General features: G+C 43.2%; 2 protein-coding genes across 3 annotated transcripts; one reads left to right on the top strand and one right to left on the bottom strand.

Moving 5' to 3' along the window:
• Positions 1-156: 156 nt before the first annotated feature.
• Positions 157-10612, top strand: rad23b (RAD23 homolog B, nucleotide excision repair protein). The gene is made up of 10 exons (XM_066646544.1): positions 157-347; positions 3184-3265; positions 4930-5009; positions 5581-5783; positions 6124-6176; positions 6611-6738; positions 6928-7066; positions 7328-7455; positions 7551-7703; positions 9891-10612. The coding sequence occupies exons 1-10, from the start codon at positions 282-284 to the stop codon at positions 10002-10004; spliced, it is 1146 nt and encodes a 381-aa protein (XP_066502641.1). The 5' UTR covers positions 157-281; the 3' UTR covers positions 10005-10612.
• A 5461-nt stretch (positions 10613-16073) lies between these two features.
• klf4 (Kruppel like factor 4) lies at positions 16074-22506 on the bottom strand. 2 transcript variants are annotated; one of them, XM_066646648.1, is made up of 5 exons: positions 22324-22506; positions 21370-21463; positions 20322-20970; positions 19144-19308; positions 16074-17899 (listed from the first exon to the last, which is right to left on the bottom strand). In XM_066646648.1, the coding sequence occupies exons 1-5, from the start codon at positions 22326-22328 to the stop codon at positions 17724-17726; spliced, it is 1089 nt and encodes a 362-aa protein (XP_066502745.1). In that variant the 5' UTR covers positions 22329-22506; the 3' UTR covers positions 16074-17723. The 2 variants fall into 2 exon arrangements, with proteins under 2 accessions (XP_066502745.1, XP_066502746.1); XM_066646649.1 differs by lacking the exon at positions 22324-22506 and having other exon boundaries at positions 20322-20968.
• Between the last annotated feature and the right edge of the window lie 2162 nt (positions 22507-24668).

Below are 24668 nucleotides of genomic sequence, written 5' to 3'. Positions count from 1 at the left end.
CATTTCCCAGCACGCAGTGTGATGGCGTTCTCACAGTTGACCCGCGGAGATGCGGTGTGTTATGTTTGATTTCCCCCCACCCGTATCACTCACTTTTGAATCTACGACGTATTGACCAATCACGCACAGGTGGTGAGCACTATTAACCAATCAATGCGCAACGGGGGCTGGACTCCAGAGTGAAAACGTTCCGAGGAAAGACTAAGAGCCGAGCGGCTAACAACAGTTTCTCTCTTTTCGAAAGAATTGGAGAAAAGTGAATTCAAATTACAGTGAAAATAATGCAGATCACGCTGAAAACGCTCCAGCAGCAGACGTTCAAAATCGACATCGACGCGGAGGAGACGGTGAGAACTCAAAGAGAGTAAAAATTATAGTCACGTTTGCCAAGCTTCTTATCTGGAATTTGCGTTTCCACCTTAAATGTCGCAGAGTTTACATGCCAGTGCCCGGGGGCGCCAGAAGGCAACGCCGTGTAACTGCTGCGCCGTTTAAGGTGGGACGGGGAATTCCAAGTAGAAGCTGCCGAATGTTTCATAGCTTAGCATAGTACTAACATTTTTTGTCTTTTTTTTATTTATTAAAAAATATTTTACAAACACTTAAATAAAACATAGGTGTTTATTCGATTATATCATAAGTTGATTGTATGTAAAAAATGCTAAATTTAATTTTATGACGTATTTCATTACCCAAGAGTTGGAAGCTAATTAGCTTTAGCTTAAAGCTAAAGAAGAACTGTTTTTTTTTTTTTCCTTTTTCAACTGTGAAACAAGCTTTTGTCAGCACAGTTTAAGTGATTGTATCTGTGTTTTGGAACAATAGACACTTAATATTCCTCAAATGTCCATCTAAGTCTGTTTAAAAACTGTCATATGTTAGCTGAAGCTAGCTAATTGGCTAACAGGCTGTGGCCTGAGCTGCACAGTTTTAATTTAGTTATTAATATTTTTTTCCTACGTTAAAACGGAGAATTATTCAACATTACAGAATATAATAGCAGTGTAGTGTTTGACTTCTGTTGCCTGGCCATTTTTTATTTGAAGGCGAGATTTTAAAGTTAGGGTAAAGTTAGCCTGTAGTGACTCAGTGAAATTACAGTGAAGTGCAAAAAATATTTACAGGGTTTTTTGTTTTCCCCATTTGTAGTTGAATTTTCCCGGGTATAAATCAATTTCACGCTGCTCAAAAATGTCTTTTGGCTCTAAATTATTTATTTATTTATTTATTTTACAGTTTTGTGCAAAAGTTGGACACCCCCTTGTCAAATGACACATTTTGTTGGTTTAAAATAAAAATCGGGGTAAACAATTTAAAGACCCTATCAAGATTTTTGAGCAAGTGTTTTCGCTGTTTTTATTTTTAATTAATTTATTTTCTTCGTTTTCAATTAATTGCCAGAAGGCATTTAATGAGTGAAATGTCAATGCTGTGACAAGCAGTGTTCCAAGGACAGTTTTAAACATGTGAATTCACACAGATAGGTTTTCTGACATCACAAGCCTTAGAAACCAATCCTGTCAAATACTGATCAAGTCGACTAACATCTTCAGAAGAACAGAGAACATTAGAGAAAATGATGCACTTTACAAAAGCCAAAAGAATGCAGTGTTAAAACGAGCAAATAAACAGTAAGAGGGCTTTAAATTGTGCAGATTTTTCACTTTGAATCACTGCAGAAGTACGGCTTTTCACCATGTGTTTTTAGACTTTCACTAAGGTTATGTCTTAATATAAAAATCACTGTTTGTTAATAGCTTTGAGACATCTATTGTAAATAATTTGCTGTTTGAAGTGCTGTGCCCTTTTTCCTGTCACCAGACCCGATAAGTGACTAAAGTCCCGATTTGGCAGTTTTTGTTTTCGTAGAAACGACTTGTTTGTCGGATGTGTGTTTGGGAAGACGACAGGCTTTTCAACAAGACTAGCAGAGTCAGTTACTCCTCTTTATACCCCCCCACGTACACCCTGTTTTCTGCAATGGCGTGTGATGCCTTAGAAAAACTGCCTCATAAATCAGTGCTACCACCCCCATGCTTCACTGCAGGCTTATTGCTCTTGGATCATTGTGGAGTTTGTCTGATTTAAACTGAAAGTCAAAGACGTGTTTATGCGCTTTAAGACTGGTTTGGGTTTGATTAAAATGTCTGATCGTTAGTTAGTTTTTTGGGGTGTTATTTTTAACGCACGAGACACTGTTGTTGTTTTGGTGAGGTTTCACTGGTTATTTCACTCTATAGATCGGTGTATACATAGGTTCTGTTGTGCTCTTTATATGTCATTGGCTCAGTACTTTACTGTGAATTATAGAAGGTGGGATTAATGATTTTCAGCAGCTGATAGACAGACATTCATGCAGTTTCAGGTTGCTGAAAGAGCATACAGTGTTGGTACAGTAGGGATGGGTATGTGTAAGTGCTTCTTATTGATTCAGGGCCATGTGCCAAGTTGCAGTTATGGAAATATTATTTTAATTTCCTTGTGTTTTTCTGGCTTCAAGTTTTGTAAGTTCAGGTTGAGTGTAGCTTACACGGGGGCTAAGTAAAAACTAGACCATGTTGTTGTTCTATTCAGTCTCATGTTAACCGGACATATTTGCCACTGTACAATTTTTCTGTAAGAAAGTTACACTGTGAAGCGCGTTTCTAGACACCAGAGGATGCTTTACAATCAACACAGAACGCCATTACATTTAGCATTCAATACACACACACACACACACACACTGGCGAGGAGCGTCAGCCAAACACGCAAAGCATCCTCTCAACCAGGAACGACCGTCCACCTGAAGTGCCATTCCATATCTGGGCATACACACATACAAACACTCATTCATACTTGCGCGCACACACACACTCATTCATAGACACCAGGACAGTTTCGAGTAGCCAATTAAACACATCTACAGGCTTTTGGACTGTGGGAGAACACTGGAGATCCACTCAGAGATCCCAGCGCTGGGGAGCGGACATGCTAACAACCAAGCCACCGTGATGAATGAACCCGTATATAAAATAACGTTAACACGACTCAGCCCTAGTTTATGGGCTTTAAAGTCGCTACTCTTTTATTTTTAAACTAATTACTGTGGTCAGTTGTTTGTTGTTTTGAGCTGTACAGAGTGAAGAGTGGGGTCTGTCATGTTTCTACTTTCCTAACAGGTAACTCTCTCTGCTTTTACAGGTAAAGGCCTTAAAGGAGAAAATCGAGAATGAAAAGGGGAAGGAGAGCTTTCCTGTTGCTGGACAGAAGCTGATCTATGCAGGTATATGTCTGTCTTTCTCTCTCTCTCTCGCTCTCTCACACCCCCCCCCCCCTCTTCCCACTGACATTTTCATAAAGCTTTGATGGAAATGGGGCAGTTCTGATTTAATTATACGACTGTCCTGTCCAGCCCTGATAAGGAAACAGCCCAGAGATATGTATGTGATTTGTTGTCACTGTTTCTGAGCTTGGTAATAATGTGAAATGGAGTGACAGACTTGGTTTTGTATTTGTTCGATCCTGGCAGGTTTGGTTTGATTAGTGGAGCACTAGGTAGTATTGTAATCTTTAAAATTACAGCTTAAGAGTTTGTTGTGATGCTTTATTGACATGTAATATGAAGAATAGAGTCTCTATCTCTTCTAATCTGGATTCAGCACTGCAGAACCTCACTCACTCACTCACTTAGTCTGTAAGCGCTTATCCAGTTCAGGGTGGGAGTGGGTTTGGAGCCTACCTGGAATTACTGGGCGCAAGGCAGGAACACACCCTGGAGGGGGCAGCAGTCCTTCACCACAGAGCGACACACACTCCCACCTGTGGACACTTTGAGTCTCCAATCCACCTACCAACGTGTGTTTTTGGACTGTGGGAGGAAACCCACGCAGACACAGGGAGAACACACCACACACTCCTCACAGACAGTCATTCGGAGGAAACCCACGCAGACACAGAGAGAACACACTACACTCCTCACAGACAGTCACCCGGAGGAAACCCACGCAGACACAGGGAGAACACACCACGCTCCTCACAGACAGTCATTCGGAGGAAACCCACGCAGACACAGAGAGAACACACTACACTCCTCACAGACAGTCATTCGGAGGAAACTCACGCAGACACAGAGAGAACACACCACACTCCTCACAGACAGTCACCCGGAGGAAGCCCACGCAGACACGGAGAACACACCACGCTCCTCACAGACAGTCATTCGGAGGAAACCCACGCAGACACAGGGAGAACACACCACACTCCTCACAGACAGTCACCCGGAGGAAACCCACGCAGACACAGGGAGAACACACCACACTCCTCACAGACAGTCACCCGGAGCGGAACTCGAATCCACAACCCCAGGATTCTGGAGCTGTGTGACAGAACCTGCACTATGTAGCTTATGTAGGAGTGTAGGAAACCACCTCCTCTCCCTCCCTAAACCACACAAAACATTAGTTGTTGGACGAGTGGATGTTGTCTGGCTGTACGCTATAATTGTAATGAAACAGAAAATCCACACCTGATTCTCCAGACATTTTCTGGAATTCACCTGTGGCTGCTTATTAGCATCTTAGATGAGTGAGGAATAACCTGGAATAAATTCGAGGGTGTGACCTCCAGGTGATGGAGTTCTAAGAAGCCCAGTGGATCATTTCCTGATCCGGTCTGGCACAAGGGAAACCAGCTAAAAGTATAAACACCCCTTGACTCTTCCGGGCGCTGCTAAAGGGAAAAGCAGCCCTATTTGCATCCATTTTTTGCACAATTTCAGCTCTTCACTTGAATTAAATTCGCCAGCTGGAGGGTAACCTGGCTCCCGATGAGTCGAAGCGATGGCAGGGGGGCTCGTAGCTGTCAGACAGAAGGAGCGAGAAATTTGCAGGCACTTGTACCAGCTGATAAATTACATGTAATTTCTTTTAATTATTTCATCCCCCGCAGGCAAAATCCTTAATGATGACACCGCGCTTAAGGAGTATAAGATAGATGAGAAGAACTTCGTGGTCGTCATGGTAGCAAAGGTGAGAGATCTGTTATCAGTGATGAATAACTAAGGGGCTGGCCAGGAGAGACCTGCTCTGTGACGTACCGGGAGGGTGTAGAAGGAATAGCTGATTCATATAAATTAACTCTAGCCTCTCGATGGCTTGAGCTAGACCTTAAGGAGTTGTGTTCTTCTATTCACTGAAGGCTAAAGGCACTGAAAGGCTTTGTTTTTTGAAGTTTTAACAATAGTTAAATTTCCTTTTTCATGCTCCACCCACCGATGTGTTCCCTTGTAGCTGCTGATGTAAGGTTAGACCGGCTTTAGAAAAACACTGATAAAAATTCCATGCAGCATTGGCAGGGCGGGTTTATTTATATAGCACATTTCATACGTTACTGGAAATGAGTGCTTAACAGTTTTAAGCAAAAGAAATATCACGAGGCAAAATCATAATGATACAACTAAAGAGCACAGAGTTTATACCAACATTCAGAACCATAAAAAAAAATAATTGAAACAATTACAGGAACCCAGATCAGGTGATTCCTCTTGTATTTGTGCTAAGGAGACATTATTAAATCTGACTGAACTCTCCCTGCGCTCAGCCTAAGGCGGCCCCTGCAGCCGCTCAGCCTTCCACCGCTGCCACGACGACCTGCAGCGCCTCCTCTAGCACTACAACTCCCACAGTCGCCAGCACCTCCTCGGCAGGAGCCAGCGACACGCCGGCCGAGAGCGCTCCGAAAGACGAGAAACCAGCTGCGGAGGAACAGCCGTCGAGTGCAGCGCCCGCCTCCACACCTGTCAGGTACACAGCGCTCCCCCTGACCAGCAGGGGGTGATCATTCACAGCGTTACAGCTGCTGAGAGAGGAAGTGAAGGCTGTTACCTCAGGACACTGGAACTTGTTGAGGGGAGATATACCCGGGGGGGGGGGGGCATTTTGCTGCCAGTGTGTTCTCCCAGAATGTGTCGAGTGTCCTGACGGCTTATGCAATGATCAGAAATGTCAGTTTGTTTTATGTTTTGTGTTTTTTTTCCTTATCAGAAGACAGCCAGGCTTTTCCCTAATGCTGCTGTATAGTTTGTCATGTCCAGATAACCTACCTGTCTGTCTCTAATCTCTCTTCTCTCTCCTGGTGTCGCAGTTCTGTTGGACTGACAAACATGAACATATTCGATGAGGCAACCTCTGCTCTGGGTAAGGGTTTTATATTTAAACATTTCTGCTCAGACATATTCAACAATAATTTAACTTGCTCCTCAAGTCACGTGACTCCAATAGAAGAAGAACTGAGAGCCTGTCTTATTGGACACTTCTCTACACTGGGTTTGTGAGCTAGCTCATCAGTAATGCTTTGTGGAACAGCCCCTACGTGACGTTCGCAGTTAGCCACATTTGTAGATGTCTAGTGTTTTGGATTGTCCAATCCCTCCACTCCTATTGGACAGTGAATACCCCTAACTTTGGGCTAATACACCCCCCCCCCCCACGTGTTTCTAATCCAGGACCTGGAAGGCTGTGTGATATAAACATAAATGCAATGCAGCTACACACCAGAACTGCAAGCACTACAGTTTATTATGGTGATACAGGTTTGTTGTGACTGTGTCTCTCGCTCTTTCTCTGTGCAGTGACTGGTCAGTCGTATGAGAATATGGTGACTGAGATTATGTTGATGGGTTATGAGAGAGAACAAGTGGTGGCAGCGCTGAGAGCGAGCTTTAATAACCCGGACCGGGCTGTGGAGTACCTGCTGACGGTGAGAATTAGAGAGACTTGGAGGAAAAGGCCGGAGAGTGCTGTTGTGCTGTAGTCATCAATTCAAGACTCTTTTTCTTCCCTTGTTTATTACCGGCCCTGATATTTTTGAAAAGTACTGATGCAGTTGTGATTTTATGTTGTCATAAAATGTCTAGTGTTAGTGTTGGTGTATGTATGTGTTTTTTAGGGCCTCCCATTGGAGGGTGAAGGCAATGCAGGTGGTGCTGACTCAGTTTCTCCAGCAGGGGCCGATATTACTGCTGCCACCACTGGCCTCACTTCCCCCGCAAGCACAGCTCCAACACAGACCACCGCGGCATCAGGGGGTGAGGGAGACACACACACGCAACTTTATATTTTATGCATATTTTGTCAACAAATTTCCACTTTTTTTATTATTGTTTTTTTAATGTGGAAGTGCTTTTTTCTAATCTTTAAAAAGAACATAATTGCTCTGTGAAGCCTGGGCTTGTGCATGGTTTAATATTTACTACAAAACTAAGGTTTACAGCTTAACAACAAGCTCTGTACAAGATTGGAGTCAGTGTAATTTATATTGGGTGGATTTGAACTGTGTGTTTTCATAGCTAACCCACTGGAGTTCCTGAGAAATCAGCCTCAGTTCCTGCAGATGAGGCAGATCATTCAGCAGAACCCATCACTGCTCCCAGCGCTGTTGCAACAGATTGGCCGAGAGAACCCACAGCTACTGCAGGTGTGCACCGAAAACCCGCCGTTCTGTTTTCAGTACTGCTTTCGCCTCCGTCTTGTGCCTCAGTCATGTCTCGCCCTTCTTTATCGTCCTTGCAGCAAATCAGCAGCCACCAGGAGCAGTTCATCCAGATGTTGAATGAGCCTGCACAGGAGGCGGGCCAGGGAGGTGGAGGAGGCGTGGCTGAAGCTGGAGGCGGGCACATGAACTATATCCAGGTCACACCCCAGGAAAAGGAAGCCATCGAAAGGGTAAGAGTCTCAGTGTTTATCGTGAATGTGCCCCTGCTTTTCTCCGACTGAAGACTAGTATTGCTGTATAAAGTAGTATATAGATAAGTGTTCAGACGTCTGCAAAGATACATCTTGTAGGTGGGGACAACAGTGTTATATTTAGGTTTAATGAAGCCCTTAATTAGCTCTTAATACTTTTCAGGCAGCAAAGCTGGATAAGTTTGTGTGAGGAAATATTTAAAGGTTTTTTTTTAGGAGCAAGTGCAGGTAGTAAGGCGCCTGCTCTGTCATCACTTTGTAAGCGATCGTGCAGGATTTATATGTGATGCGAGCAGCAACTGGAAGCCAGTGGAGCTCAATGAACAGTGGGGTGACGTGCCCTTTTTGGATTGTTGAAGACCAGATGTGCTGCTGCATTCTGGATCATCTGTAGTGGTTTTATAGCACAGGCTGGAAGGCTCGTTAGCACTGCATTGCAGTAGTCAAGACGCGAGATGACCACAGCCTGCACCAGGAGTTGAGTGGCATGTTGCGTTAGAAACGGTCTAATTTGTCTGATGTTGTAAAGCGCAAAGCGTCAGGAGCAGGCAACAGAGGCCAACAGAGGGGGGGTTCAGCAAGGTAGGATCTGAACCATGATAGCGGTCTTTTAATGTTTGTCACTGTTACATTAGGAATTAAAAATGCCATAAAGTAATGTTGTATTTTGGTCAGGAAACTGACAATGTTTGACACGTTGGACCAGAGCCAATCATCATGGACACAGTCAGGAAACTCAATGAAGTCCCCCCCCCCCCCTAAACTGGGCACATCTACCGTTTTACGTTATCCATTTTTGTTGTTCATTTGGCACCCAACTCTGGCATCAGTATTACCCACAATCCATCGCTGTCAACCACGAGTCAAGTCTAACCCATCTATCTCAGATCGATAATTCAGACAGTGAACAAACGTACAGACAAGTTAAACTACAGCCACGTACAAGCAGCAGTCTTTCCCTCAAACACACCGTTCCACCTTTTAAAAAAACAAAAAAAACCCATAACTACAGACGTTCCCTTTAATGGTGAACCCTTTTTAACAGTTTCACATTAATGTAACAATATCACTTCATTATAATTGAACTGTGGTTTATTTGGGGCACGTCGTAGTGTTTCTGCCTGTTATTTTACTTCTAAATGTAAAATACGTTGAGGCCTGGGGGGGCTTCGCTTATTCCGCCTCCCTCCCTGTCTGGTACATCTCAGTGTGTCGGGGGGTGGGAGAAGAGACATGCTGCTCTTGTGAACATTTCACCTTTTTATTAAAGTTGGTGATAAAAGCTGTATTCTCAGTCACTGGGAAATTTTAAAATTTAAATTTATTTATTAATTTTTCACGGTCACAACTCTTACGCCCAAATCCACTACTGCTCTGTCCTCTCGATCAGAATCAAAGGACAGGTTGCAGGAGATGTCAGAATAGGCACACATTTCTTTTTGTGGTGTTGTGGTCGCAGACAGCACATTGCTGTACTTTGATTATTTCACACTCCACATCAAAATCAAGCTAAATTCCTGTACAGGAGGTCCTCGGGTTACGTCAGTCCCGAGTTACGATGCTTCGTGGTTACGACACATCCCCCATTTACTGTATAAAGCCTTGTTTCGACTTAAGTGGTTTTGCGTCGTAAACGTCGTAACGTGAACTTCGTGTTTGGTGTGCGCGGCGCGGCGGAAGAATACACGGTTACGCGGCTCGGGACCGAGGAGGATAGGTGTTAGGATAGGATAAGTGCTTACAGTATGTTATTTATGTACAGTATGTACGTATGTTCCGATTTACACCGAAAATCAGGTTACGACGCGACGTAGGAACGGATCAACGTCGTAAGTCGAGGACCCCCCTGTAGTCTGATCCTGGCCTTACGGTCCTTTTTGTTTTTAGAGATTGTATGAGAAGCGTTAAAGACTGCGGGGTTGTACTCCTGCTCCACCTGAAACACCTTTCAGCTTTTACAAACCACTCCTGACTTGATTAGGATGTGGGGAAAGAGCTCAAACGCTCCCGGACACTGGGGGATGAATTATTAATGATCATTTTCTGCGCCTGAGCTCTGGCAGAGGATTAGAGAGCACGTCGTGCATCGGACAGGGGGCCGACGGTGCTTTAGAAGTGCAAGCTAACCTCCTTCATATCTTTTATTTCCTTCTGTTTTCTCTCCAGCTAAAGGCCCTAGGATTCCCAGAAGGACTTGTTATACAGGCCTACTTCGCCTGCGAGAAGAACGAGAACTTGGCCGCAAACTTCCTTTTACAACAGAACTTCGACGACGACTAAAAGGAGATGTAGTCATTTTGATTTATCCCCTACTTTACTCCCCCTTCTCTCTTGCGCTCTCTCTCTCTCTCTCTCTCTCTCTCTCTCTCGATCATATTGGAAAAATATAAAAAGTTATATACACACATACAGGCAGTGATATTTTTGGATTTTTTTTGCATCTGCTTTTATGACACACTGGATGACTCCATGTTTTGTTGAGGGCAAATACGTTCGTTTGCTCCTTTCTGATTGGAGAATTGAGTAAAAAGCCACCATCTGACAATAACTCAGTGCTACCTGATTCTGTTTCTGCTGGTTTTTTTTTTCTTCTTCTTTTTGTTTTTTAAAACTCAAATGAAATATAATTTTCTCCATTTTCTGGAAATTAACTGGTATAAGGAATTTTTTTCCCCCGCCCTCCTATGATTGGGAGGGTTTGTTTATTTGGCAAAGTCATCAATGTTTATGTTAAATTCACCAGGGCAAAGTTTATATTTCAGCTTTTTCTCTCTTTCTCTTGCTCTCTTTCACGTGTCATAATTGACTGGTCTAGAGAACCCCGCCCCCACCCCCAAAAAACACTTTAAACTGCAGTTTTAAATGACAGTAAATGATTTTTAAAGCAACATCAGTCCTGTTACCATTTCTTTTTTCTTTTTTTCTCTTCTCTATTAAAACAATTGAAAATCAGCTGTTCTTTGTAGTGCATGCACAGACCCTCGTCCAGAGAGGCATGGCAGTAAAAGCCCCCAGTCTCTGGATGTGACAGATGCAGCCCCCCTCTCACTTCCTTTAAAAAAAGAAAAGTTAAAGGCATGTACATTTGCTTTATAGTTGCTATAATTGGTGTTGATGATTTACTCTCACTACAAATTTACTGTCATTTTTACAGAAAGAAATAAAACTTTTCAACATAAAATGCATCAACTCACGCATCATGCATCATGTTTTTTTTGGTTCGTTTCCATGGCTCGATGGTGAGGACGGCGGCGGGAACGTTTGAGATGATTTCTTCGACACGGTTCATTAAAATCAACCAAAAACCAAACCGTTTCAGAGGTCGTATTATGCTGGATACATCCTCATCGTAAAATTTAGACAAAATAAAATGCTATGTTCATATACTTCTGAAAATGTCTTAACTGTTCTGCCTTTTAAACACGTTCTGGTTTTTGATGATGTCACAATGCATTGGCAGATGACATGTTGATTTGTTCTCCCATACCTAGCACAGCAGCAGCTCACTTATTATTTACACTGCACAGATATCTAATGCTTATAGGTCATGCAAGAACATTAATGGAAATTGTAAAGAGAACCACACTGACGACTGAAACTTGGAAAGGATAATCAGAGTCCAAGAATCGGCAGTGGCTTTTTGTAGTAGTTGAGGTGACCCGAAGAAGTAATGTGTGAAAAGTCTTAAATTCCTTCTCTCTTCCCCTGTGTGTGTGTGTGTGTGTGTCTTGGTTAACCAATAATATCTTGTTTCACTTCCTTGCCTCATCTCCCTGACTTGACAAGTGTCCAGAGCCTGGTTTCAATGTTTTATTTAATAAAATTCCACTTTCAACTCGGTTTAAACGGATGGAAGAAGGAACCGTGAGGTGTGGATTATTCAAACTGCACACTGCTAAGCTGTGCCATTTACAAATAATATTCTTGATACCTCTATAACTTCCTAATGATGTTGGTAGTTTAACATGTGAAGCCTTAAGTTAAACTTCTAAAATCCTAGCCAAAGACAGAGGAGATTGGCAAATACACAGAAATATCTTATGTAGCAGAGTAGTGGCAAATGGACCAATACAAATTTAGTGGCTTAGGAAAAAAATTGTGCTTAAACTTAAAATTTTTAACTCTTCACCATCTGCTGTAATTTTTTTGTTTTTATTTTGACATGTGTTATGACATGAAGATGTCTGTAATAACATCATGCTGTAGGTGCCTGAAGTGTGCTGAACCGAAACGTGGAATATTATGATGAAAATGCAGATTCTAAACACGGCATAGATTTTTTTAAGTAGAATATTTATGATTTAAATCAGTGTTTTATTTACAATAATGATTACAAACTATAAAACATTTTGGTTCAGTTTCTTCATTTTAATGCTTTAATTTCATAATTAACTACAGAGCTGAAAGAGGGGGTTTTGAGGTAAGTTCTTAGGAATTCCCAGAATGTACAGGTTCTAAATAACCAATAATGCTTCACAGACTCCAGAACCAAGGTTATAATTCATTGTTTTTATTTTTTGGTGTGGGGGTCGAATATGACATTATCAAGCTGTTTCAGGGAACGTGTCAAAGAACGGAAGGTAAAAAGATTAGCCAGCTATGCTAACTAGCTTACTATGCAGGTGCGAAGCCTAATTGTACATCCCCGTCCTGATTCCCCTTCCCAAGGACCCCTGGGCAGCTGACGTTACGCCTGATTAAAAAACTGCTCGCTGTCAATAAGGTACGCAAACCAGCCCATGGTCCTCTGAATGTTTTCTGTGCATATACCTTATTTATATGCAATAACCTGGGTAAAATAAGCACACAAAGTGTGATACTTGCTCGACGCCTAGGACTTTTACATATGGGGAACAAAACAAAATGGAGTCGGGGGTGCGCAGTTAGACACCAAGGTTTAAAAGTGTTTTAACAGCGTTTTTTGTTGTCGAAAGGTCTCTGCATGCCTTCTCAGTGTTAAATAGTTTATTTCTATACCAAGAGCAGTTCAAAAGGAGCACACTCAGCTTCATATTTGCTCGAAACCTAGGACTTTTACTTATGGGGAGCAGTATGGAGTTAGCATTAACTGGTCTTCATTCAGGAGCCCTGCAGTGAAACGTTCTGAGGCCCATGAATATAAGATGTGTTTTGATGCCTAAAGTTGTTCATGTAACAGTACTCGTTAGCAGGTGCGGATTATTAAATGAATACAAATAAAATAAATGAATAAAAAGTAAAATTGTCTTTTAGTCCGGTCTACAATTAATAAATACATTAAAATAAACATTAGTCTGAAAGTTTGACACCAGTTTGGTATCACAAAGTACAAACCTGATTCTAGTTTAGCTAATGCTCCCCCATAGATAAAGGCGGCAGATCCGGGGGGTCCATGGACACAGGGAATTATAGTATACTGAGACGCCGGTGCTGTCGTCCCGCCGCTTCTCGCGATCACTCAGGTTTGTTGACGGTGGAGCGGAGGGATGCCAGTGTTTCAGGATGCTCCCGTGTCTGTGTGTCCTTCTGGTTCTCTCCTTTTAGTTAATGCTGTCATAGTCAGATCTGCCGGAGTCATTAGCCACACTCTGGAAATTTTCATATTTTCTACTTTACAAACACAAAACAGTTCAAAACTAATTCCATCCCTTTACATCTTTCCGAGTAAACGACTGCCCACCTGTCTGTCTGGACACTGATGGATGACTGTCGAGATCCTCCTCCACTCTTCAGACCAGCTGCCCACGCTCCAGCAACCACCAAGTGCCTTTAAGCTGCCCCTACACTGAAGTTCTCACGGACTACTAACTATCATCACCAGTAGATTGACCAGAGGAGGATGGGTCACCCCTTGTGAGCCTTGGTTCCTCCCAAGGTTTCTTCCTCAGCTGGGGGAGTTTTTCCTTGCCACTGTCGCCCCTGGCCTCGCTCACTTGAGGGTTTTACATTTGTCTTTACATTTCATGTCAAATCTTGTCTTACTGGAATTCTGTGAAGCTGCTTTGTGACAACATCAGTTGTGAAAAGCGCTATATAAATAAATTTGATTTGATTTGATTTGATAGTTTTACATCTCAGTATATTTTTGTTAAAATTATATTTAAAAAAACGATATAGTTTACTATTTTTTTTATTTATCTTATTGACTTCAGAGAGCCCCAGAGTTATATTTTCCTTGCGTCTGATGCAGTTATAAAAAAATCTAATAAATCTCTAAAGATGCCTTTTTTGTTCCGTGATGGTGAACGTGTAACCTGACCTCTGCTGACCCGTAGAGACTGTGTTGTAATACTACTGATGTCCTGCAGGAGTCACTGTTGACTGCATATTTCTAGAGAAACCGGGGCACAAATCATACCCTGGTCTTGTGTTCAATAAATAAGGCGTTTTACAGAATTTCCATGTCAAACTGTACATGTGTATATTAAATAAATATTACGTAAGTATAAATCAATCACGAGTATAAAAATGAAAAGCATGTCCAAGTACCTATTTTATGCACTGTATGTGGTCACCTTTCTAATGGGTGGATTCAGGCCACCTGTTGTGGACGCCGATGTTCACCTGTCCACATACAGATTGTATAAACCGCCTGAGAAGAAAAGGGACCCTCTGGAGGTAGCTGGGCCTGGCCCTAACTTCAGCATGCCCAACACTGAGTAGCAGCTCAAGGAGAACTGAGTGGAACAGTGAAGCTGAAATCTTTATAGTTATGGAGAACCATGTATTGAGTCCGATGATATTAATATGCAGATGTTTATTATCAAAACGTCTGAGGGAAGGGGGAGGGCAGTACTATACCCAGAAAAGATAGACAGAGAGTGATGGGTACAACACTTGGAAGCCTTTTTGTTATTATTTTAATAATAACACAATGTATTTTAGTCCACAAATTCCTAGAATGTAAGGGATTCCTTGTAAACGATAGAGGTGAACCCACAACAGCAAAATATTTGTGGCCCATGTACGAGGAAAAACCTCAATGTCTGGTCGTATTTTGTGGTAATGTGTGTGTGTGTGTGTGTGTGTCTATATATATATATATATATATATATATATATATGGATTCGTAATTATTTTGTCATAAAGAAAAAGCTTCATGAGTAAAATTACTGTAAATTTGCTCGTTTCAGTTGGAAAAGGTACTACTCTAATGTAGATTAAAAAATTTTTATATATATAATAATAATAATAAAATTCACCATCTATTATTCTACTGTACAACGAAGATCTTGCCGTTATTTTGTGGCTGGGTGTAATCCAGGATAAAAGCCGTTGCTAATCGAAATCTGGAAGGCTAAGAGAGCAAAAGGAAGCAACCCAGCTAGCAGGGAACGTTCCCACAACTTTGGCTAATGTTACGCAAATGTTTAAATAAAGTTTTAAAGAAAACGCTTTAGTCTAATGTTAAACAAAACTTTGAATGATTTTTGTCATTTTAAACATAAACGTAATCAGTCTGAAACTTTTCTTTAAAACCTTATAGTGCTAAGCTTTTGGGTAACATTAGCATTCAATGCTAACTGAGAAAGTCTCTGCTAACATTAAAGAGACACAGCAACTAATAATGGAGTCCAGTCTCCTCAGCTTTGAGAGTTAAAGTGATGTGTGGAGATTCGGTGTCTCAGTTGAAAAGCGACTAAAAAAGACACGCTCTCGTTCTCAGTGTTTCGGCCTGACAGGTGAAAGAGTGGCGCCATAGCAACAGGACACATTAGAACTGCATTCTCCACCCTTTTTTTGTCTTATTTTTTTAAGGCGGAAACTCTCCCATCGCCTTAGGCCTCGTCTCATTATCTGCAGGGATGTCATTGTTAACCACTGCTATTCGCACTTTGACGCGGTTTGAAACGTGTTTATCCTCCTTTGCCTGAAGCCCGTTTAACCCATTACTGTCCATATCGGACACTCTGGCGCCTAAGGTCACCCTGTCAAGTGTCAGCAAGAGAGGTCATTATTTATTTATTTATTAATTATCTCTGGGTACAGATCTAAGGGAAAAACTTGTAATTAATAATAATAATAATAATAATAATTAATAATTAACTAACATGAGGTAATCGAACCACCTCCATTAACAGTAAAAAAAAAAAAAAGATATATAAAATATAATTATATAATACATAATATAAAAACAGTTTTGTTTTAAATGAACTTTAAACAGCTTTCTACTGATAACCTAGAGCTATTAAATGTAAACACATTTCAAATGACATCTTTCATCCAACTATACTTCATTATATTATAGGTTTTATTTGATTTTAATTAATTAATTATTATTATTTTTTTAATGATGAAAATCATTCACGTCCAGATCAGTGAAAGACATTACCGATGTTTATGTGAAATACATTTTATTTATTAGATTTTAATAAGTATCATATTCATGACATAAAATACAAAAAGAAACAAAACATATTTACAAAAATGTACAAAGTTTAAGATTATATTACATTAAATTTGACTATAAACAAGAACAAGCTTTGTTCTGAGTTTTTATTTTTATGTATATATTTATTTCTACAAAAATACGAGTGTCTTATTTTATTGTTTTTTTTTTCAGTATATCAAAATTATTGCACCTAACAGCCACAGTGCAGATAGGGTTCGCCGTCACCGAGGAGAAGCTGAGCCTTGTCCCCTGATTTAAAACAAAAAAACAAAAACATAACAAAACCGATTCCAAAGGAAACTCCCGGACTGTGTTCTAAAATCCATCCAGTCGTCTTTGGCACCTTTATATTGTAAAAAAAACAGAATAAAAACACCTGATATACGGAGCACCATTCTGAAACACGCTGTAAACCGTCTGTACCTGAAACGAAGTGCTGGTCCAAAACACACCGTGATGTGTCTTTGTTTGAATTCTTTTACGGAATGAGTGCTGAGTCAAAGGCCTCGTCTTTTTGTTGTTTGTTTGTTTGTTTGTTTGTCAGTTTAGTCTCTTATTTACACTCTTGTGTGCAAAAGTTTGGGCACCTCTCGTCAAATGAAATATACATAAATTATACAACGTCCCGTAAACGAGTTATAACCGAGGACGGATATTTCAGCCGGAGAACTGCTGTTTCATGGGTTTTGAATCAAATAATAACTTATTAGTCCCAGTGCCATTAGCTCAGATGATGACCACTTCTTTAGTAGTGCATTTTGCAAGTGTTTTCCTGCAGAGGACATTTTGAACTTTTGACCCAGGCGCTGAAACTTGTGCACACAACCGTATGTATATATCACTGTGTGAAAATCACGTGACGAATCGACCAATAGAAATGCTCCAAAATGACTTATTCATGTGATCTTTTTACATTGACTTCTGTTGAAAGTTGTATGATTATATTTCCCTGATTCTGTTACGTTTCCAGTCTGATTGTGTTTTTCGGCACATTTTTCCAGTAATTCTCCCAGATCAGACGCAGGCGTTTCCTCCGCGTCGTCATGTTTGCGTTGGAAGACGATAATAAGGACAAATAAATGACGAACGATACGAGAAATGACGATAAATACGCTTTAGGCCCCCGGTGGTGGGGGCCGCCGTCTGCCGTGGAGGACACAGCCTGTCGTGAAGCTTCGGCTTCTGTCTTTTTCGTTGTCTTTTCATTCAAAGGCAACATGTGGTTTCGGACACAGGCGGTGTGCAAAAGTTTGGGGACCCCCTGGTGTGTGATGACGTGGTGATTATGTTAACGAGCAGACGTTACGTTCATCATGAAGGTTGAGTTGAAGTAGGGAACGCTCACTGAGAACTGCACCCTGGAAATCAGCAAAGCAGCTTAAACCAGAGGAGGTTGAAACTTTTGCACACGGCCGCGTAGACGTCCTCACTTCCTTTCGCAGTCAGGTCGTCTACGTTTCTAACGTTCCTTCTCCAGTCTGTTCCAGTTTGGTTGGGTTCCGTTTCTTTGTTTTGATCTGGTTCCTTTTTGTATTGGCTCCATTTCCAGTCAGTTCTGGACACTTTTGGTTAGTTTCCAGTCACTTTTGGTCCGTTTTTGGCCTATTTCCCCAGTTCAATGCCGTGGGCTATAGGTGGCGCTTCATGTGCAGGGCGAGGTGGTCCGAGCGTGAGAAAGCTCGGTCACATTTCTGGCACTGGAACGGCCGATGGCCCGTGTGTTTCCTGTAGTGACGCGTGAGCTCATCGGAGCGAGCGAATTTCCATCCACAGCCTTCCCAGTCACAGTGATATGGCTTCTCTCCTGAACACACACACACACACAGACACACACAGGGAACTGTTAGAGCTTTGGTCTGAGGTCAGAGAAGGTGTTCATATTTACAGAGATTAAACACAAACAGAAAACAGAGGTTTCGAGGGGTGTTAAGGCCCCTGGCGTTGGGCGGCGTTGCACTGAAGCTCCCTTCGCTGAGTGATGGAGTCTCTCTTTAAGTCAACAAAGGGTTAAACTGAGACCAGACTGAACAGAACTATATAATGTGATCACCCACAGGTGACTTCAGGAGGGTGGTGTGGTCAGACTAAGGGCAGATGTGGGTCACACACAGAAACGCGTTTCCATGCAACGTTGGGACTTTCCATAGACTTCCTTTGGCTTTGGGGAGACAGACCCTGAGCTCACGTTACTAACCCGGACCCCTACTTTAAACCTAACCCTAACGACGACTCCACTGACCGACCAACGCGACAAACCCCTCAGAATAACCTTTATCTTAGTTCTAACCTTATCCACAGCCACAACTCTAACACAAACGTGTGTTTTCACTTACAAATGTAACGATAAACGTTGTGGGGACGTGATGATTGGCGCAAAAGTCGGTGTGTAAACAGATGTTGGTCCTGACAGCGTGATACATATCAGCACCGTCCAAAGAAAAGCGTGTATCTCCAAAAAATTAATGTTATAGGAGAAGGGGGAATTAAAAAAAATTTTTTTTGAAGCATTTCTATTGGTCCATTCACACAATGTGTTCAAATGATGGAGAAAACAACTATGATTCAAAAAAATGGAGATACATTTTTTTCTACAGGCAGCGATGATATCTGGATACTCCCGCCCACACACACACACACAGCAATAAAGCCGTGAATGAGAAACTCCTAAACACATAAGCGTCGAACAGAAGAGGGGGAGGAGGGAGGACACAATAACAACGCTCCGGCAGAAAAGTGGCCGGTCCAGTCCGTCAGAGAACGAGGAGAAAACGATCAGGTTCTCATGGGTTTTTGTTTGAGAACGGATCACTATCAGCCTCCTGTTCCAACTACTGCCAACTCCACCTACAAACTGCCCTCTCTCTCTCTCTCTCACTCTCTCTCTTTCCCTTTTCTCTCACACTTTTTCATTCTCTATTGTCCCTTTAATTCTTTCAGCATTATCCAGCCGAATGGGATTTGGAGGATGTGGAGCAGCTGCACATGAGCCGAAACCACCATAGCCAGCTAAGCCACACGTGAAACAGTGTCGGTCCGATGGCCGCTCACCTGTGTGCGTCCGGTGGTGAGCTTTCAGGTGGGAGCTTTTGGTGTACGTTTTCCCACAGCCGGCGTAATCGCAGGTGTGTGTGGCGATCCTCTTCCTCGGCCACGAACGCCGGCCTCGCTTGGGCTTGGGCTCGTCCGCCACGCACTCGGACGGGGACATCATCTCTACAGGACGCAGGGAGAGGGTGACTTTAACACTTACACACAGCAAACACCTTCAATTCTGATCAGAAAAAGAGTTCAATCATTTCTAAAAGATCCACTCCTCCTTCCCTAGTTTTGAACAGGAACTGAGCCCATATTCTAAGTGTTTCTTGTACGTTATTACAACTAGAAAAGGCCTGAGCGGTTCCTGTACAATGACATTGGCCCTTAATCGCCTCCTACTGGACAAAGATAAAGGAATTCCACTTCTCCACTGGGGATTTTGTTGAACTTTCCACATAATTATTTGGGAGAGATGTAAACAAAGTCATTAAGGTGTTTTGCTTCGGCGTGAAAGGATCCTTTCTAGGGAAACTGACCGGGTCAGGACTGTTCACAGCGGTGGCGAACGGAACCAGACGTCCCTCTGAGACACTGATTTATGACGTGGTTCTGAACACACTGCCGATGGCGGACCACGGCCTTGAGAAGGTCTTGGTCTACAACTCTGTTCCTGGTGGAGCTTGTTGAGAGGGGACTGTCCGGTTATTAACCCCTTAGACTGGTGGAGTTCACTGGGAATAAAACACCGGGTTTGGGTTAAAGACACGGAGACGTCTGGTTCCATTCACTGCTTTAGTGAAGAAATCGGATTCCTTCCAAACAACTAGTTTTCAGTCTACAGCTCCAACGCTGTGATTGTGGTGGGAATTTCAGGAATGGGTGGAATTCCCATTTTCAGATATGGGATTATAATAACACAGCGATATAAACTAACACTGACCTCTAAAGCAGAACACATCCTCCTCAGAAAATACACTCTGTAGAGCAGAGGTCTTCAAATCCAGACCCTGGATCCAGGTTCCGGGCCGGGGTTTTTAAATATCCAACTGCTATGACACTAGAGCTGCACCAGGTGTGATGTCAGCAGGCCATTTTAAAATCCCGGCCTGGAACCCGGATCCATAGAGTGACCAGGTGTGACCTAGCCCCCCCTGCCCACCACCGGACAAGTGTTAATATAAATGACTGACCTTGGTACTGCAGAGACGTCGGAGGGGGCTGCGAGTGGAATGCGGAGAACCCGGCGTTCGGGGGGAACCCGAGTGGATGTCCCATTAGGTGATGTTCGTCAGAGGCGGCGCACGAGGACAAAGGAGCGTGGCCAAAGCCGCGAGGGTCCACCTGCCGCCCCACAGCGCACTTGCTGGGACATTCCTGCTTTATGGTGCGACAGGAGAACAGCACGGAAGGCTCCGAGGACACGGCGCCACTTTTGCTCGCTGGCACCCCCTGGCTGTAGTCCGTGTGGACTGCAGTTTTAACCACAAACTTCCCGTGGACGCTGGCGTGCGGCTGCAGGTACGCGGCGTCCAGTTCGGGCCTCATGAGCTCGGCCACGAAGCCGCCGCACGGTGAGACGTCGTTCAGTTCGGCGATCGGGAACAGCGCCCCCTCCTGGTACGCGGAGAAGCTTCCGGGGGGAGTGGGTGGGGCTCGGCCGGCCACACCCATGTCCTCATCCTGAGGGGCGTGGCTTTGCAGCTGCAGCAGCTGCTGCTGCTGTTGTTGGAGCGTGCTGTTCGAAAGGATGAAGTCGTAATCCAGCAGCTCCAGCTCCTCCGGCTCTTTCTTGGTCATCGCGAGCACAGCGTCAAACGAACGCTTCTCTTCCTTCCATCTCTTAGTCCAAAACGAGAGAGGAAGAGGAGGGGAGAGAGAGAGAGGGAGGGAGGGAGAGAGGATAAACAGAGACAGAAATGAAACAGATAAAGAGATAGAGAGAGTCAAACTGAATGAACTTACATAACTCATTTAGAGTAGAGTCTGAACAATTCACACTGGACTCAGGGACCGGTTGTAGACTGAGGGATTCGTACTGGACAATAAATAACCGCCGGTTCACCCTCAACAATTCACACTGTGTAATGAATAACTTCTAAAAACCACTGAAGAACTGGGGCTGGATTTGGAAAACCACTTAGAAAGTAATAAATACTGGAGAATTTACAGTGAGTATGGCATAATTCATACTGGTTAATGAGTAGCTTTATTCTCTGGGGTGTGTGTGTGTGTACTCACTGTGTGTGCAGTGCTGCTGCTGAAGGTGGAGATGGAGGGCAGGAGCGCACCACCACCACCAAGAGCCACTCTCTCTACATCACTCGGAGGCTGCCTGAGAGAGAGAAAGAGAGAGAGAGAGACAGTCAGAAACACAAACTACAGTAAAGTAAACTAAAATATGCCCATATTGATTTTAAGCCTGAATTAGTCCTGAAGTGAACAGAGAAAACACACACACACACACACACACACAGAGGGGGAGAGAGAGAGAGAGAGAGAGAGAGAGAGTCATATGGGAAAGAAGACTACATAATTACAGAAGAGAGTAGAGAGTAGAGGTCAAGAGAATGGAGAGAGAAAGAGTGTGTGTGAGTGTGTCAGTGAGTGTGTGTGTGTGTGTGAGAGAGAGAGAGAGAGACTAGACAGACAGGATTAAGACAGTTAAAAGTTACACTCCAATGTATACAGCAACTAAACAGACACACACACACTTTCTCTCTCTCTCTCACACACACACACACACACACACACACACACAGAGAGGGGGGGGGCAGAGGAAGAAGAAAGAATACGATTTAAATAGATGAAGAATGTAAGAAAATTGAAGAAAAGAAAGAACCAAAAAGAACAGATTTTAAGAAAAAGAACAGAGAGAGAAAATGAAAAAAAAAAAGAAATAAGACACACTTCTCTGTTTACAGAACCTCAGAGAAAGAACGAGTGAATGAATGGTAGAGAGAGAGAGAGAGTCCCGATCCTTGTACACAGTAAAGAGAAGAGGGAAAGTCATAAAGAAGTAAAAGAAAGAGAAAGACAGAGAGAAAGAGTCTTAGAGAGTGAGAGACAGAATAGAGAAAGATGGAATAAAAAGAAAGAGAAATCGGACTGAAACTAGAGAAGAGAGAGAGAATAAAGAGAGAGAGAGAAGGACAGCCCGCTGCTGTAAGGAGGGAGAGAAGTATCAGTTCTCACCTCATCTCTGGTCAGTTTAGAAATCCCATACATAAACACAGTGTCCAGTCCGTACTCGTGTTGTCCTCTACACTGTCCACTCACTCCATGGCTCTCTCTCTATCTCAGTGTTTCTCAGTCTCAGTGAGTCTCTCTCTCTCTCTTTCTCTGTCCGTGTGTGTGAGTGAGTGCAGTGTGTGTGTGTTTCTCTCTCTCTGTGACTGCGCCGGGCTTCCCTTGTCTCTTAAACACGGGACACGCCCCCCCGTTCCCTAGCAACACAAAAAAAACACAGCATGTGTGTGTGTGTGTGTATATGTGTCTGCGTGGTGTGTGACGACAAGAGGGAGAGAAGTGGGCAGCAGGCCAGAGAACGAGCCTCAGCCTGTGTTTATACACACACACACACACACACGAGGTAGCAGCTAGCAACGAGCCACACACACACACAGCTATAGATATACACACAGATCAGCCATAATATAAAAGCCAAATTCTTGTTTAATACTTGACCCTACTGAAGCACTTTGTAGTTCAATAACAGACTGTAGTCCTTCTGTTGCTCTGCATACATTATTAGCCCTTGTTCACTATGTTCTTCAGCGCTCAGGACCCCCACAGAGCAGGTGTGATGTGGTGGTGGATCATTCTCAGCGCTGCAGTGACACTGACGTGGTGGTGGTGTGTTAGTGTGTGTTGTGCTGGTGTAGAGTGGATCAGACACAGCAGTGTTAGTACGAGTGCAAAAACACCCAGCCGACAGCATCCTGTGTCACTGATGAAGGACTAGAGGACGAGCGACACACACTGTGCAGCGACAGATGAGCTACTGTCTCTGACTTTACATCTACAAGGTGGACCAACGAGGGAGGAGTGTCTCACAGAGTGGACAGAGAGTGGACACAGGGTTTAAAAACTCCAGCAGCACTGCTGTGTCTGATCCACTCTACACCAGCACAACACACACTAACACACCACCACCACGTCAGTGTCACTGCAGCGCTGAGAATGATCCACCACCACATCACACCTGCTCTGTGGGGGTCCTGAGCATTGAGGAACAGGGGGATACCCAAAGTATACAGAGCCACGGAATACACTACAAAGTTATCAGTGGAGGTCAGTCTTAGAAAATGGTTGCACATTCAGTGAGGTTGAGGTCTGGTCTCAGGGGTGAGTCCATTCTTCTGAGAACTCCAGCAGCTACTTGAGATTCTTCTTTGATAGCGCCACATCCTTTCAGACCCATGGTTGACCCATAGTTTTGAGTTGTTTTTCTGACTGGGTTTTTTTTCTTTTTGCTCATTTCCCATGAGTGGATTTTCTTGTTTCTAAACTCCTCAGGGAAAAGTCTAACGTGTAGTTCATGACTGTTTTGACTAGAAATTGATTGAAGCATGGTCTCTGACTTTTGCACAGAAATTTTATAAGGAATAGACCAATAGAGAAGCTTTGGAATTACTCTGAATACAATCTTTTGTCCTGTAAAGTTACTATTTTTGGAGATACTGATATGTCCTGATAGTGTATGAAAACAAACCAGCGTGTGAGAAAGAGTGTGTGTGGTGTTACGTTGTTTGTAAGTGTTCGCAGGTTGAAGCTGCACCCTCACACATGGCCGTCTGCCAGAGATCTGAGGTGTGTACGGTTTGTAAAAAAAAAAGCTCCAAACAATGGCTGCAAGGTTGAAGAGGTTGCCTCGTAAAAAAAAAAAAAAAACAACAGGAAGTTACACCTGTTGCCCTTTCATTCGTTCATTCATCTGCTCACTGCTTCATTCATGACATTCAGGGCAACACCTCACAGGCAGGTTATTCCTCCCCCGGGGCTTCACCAAACCAGTCCATCCAGACCTTGGATATCTTCGGGTCATCTCAGGTGGATAATCCCGCAAGGCCAGACGTGACCTCAGAGATAACACGTTTACTACTACTAATAAATAAGTTATTTTAATGTCAAGTGTGCCTTTCTGAACCTCATGGAGACTTCAAAGTCAAGACATTTACAAATCGACAGGAACATTCGGCCAACCACAAGGTACTCGGCTAAACAGAGTTTTTTAACCATCGCATTCAGTGTGTTACTTGTTCTTTAACCTTTTGTAATGAGCTGTTCATCCGCCATCTTCCTGCTCATGTGTTTGGTCTGCAACCATGACAACGGCACTCTGATTGGCCGGCCTGATTTTAACGCACCTAAAAACTGGAGTCCGCCACCATGAACAAAATGGCTAGTCAACTCCACTACTGCCATGAGAAAGTCGCCAGCTCAAACCTGGTCAACTTCGCAATGGTTGTGATAAAAGTCCCCAGTTTGCAGCTAGTCAACGCATCCACACCAAAGTCTATTCAACTCTGCTACAGTGC

This window comes from Hoplias malabaricus, chromosome 15 (genome assembly GCF_029633855.1).
Source record: "Hoplias malabaricus isolate fHopMal1 chromosome 15, fHopMal1.hap1, whole genome shotgun sequence".
In the NCBI taxonomy this organism is placed as follows: domain Eukaryota; kingdom Metazoa; phylum Chordata; class Actinopteri; order Characiformes; family Erythrinidae; genus Hoplias; species Hoplias malabaricus.
Note: the sequence above shows the minus strand (reverse complement) of the source record. Positions and strands in the feature narration are given on the sequence as shown.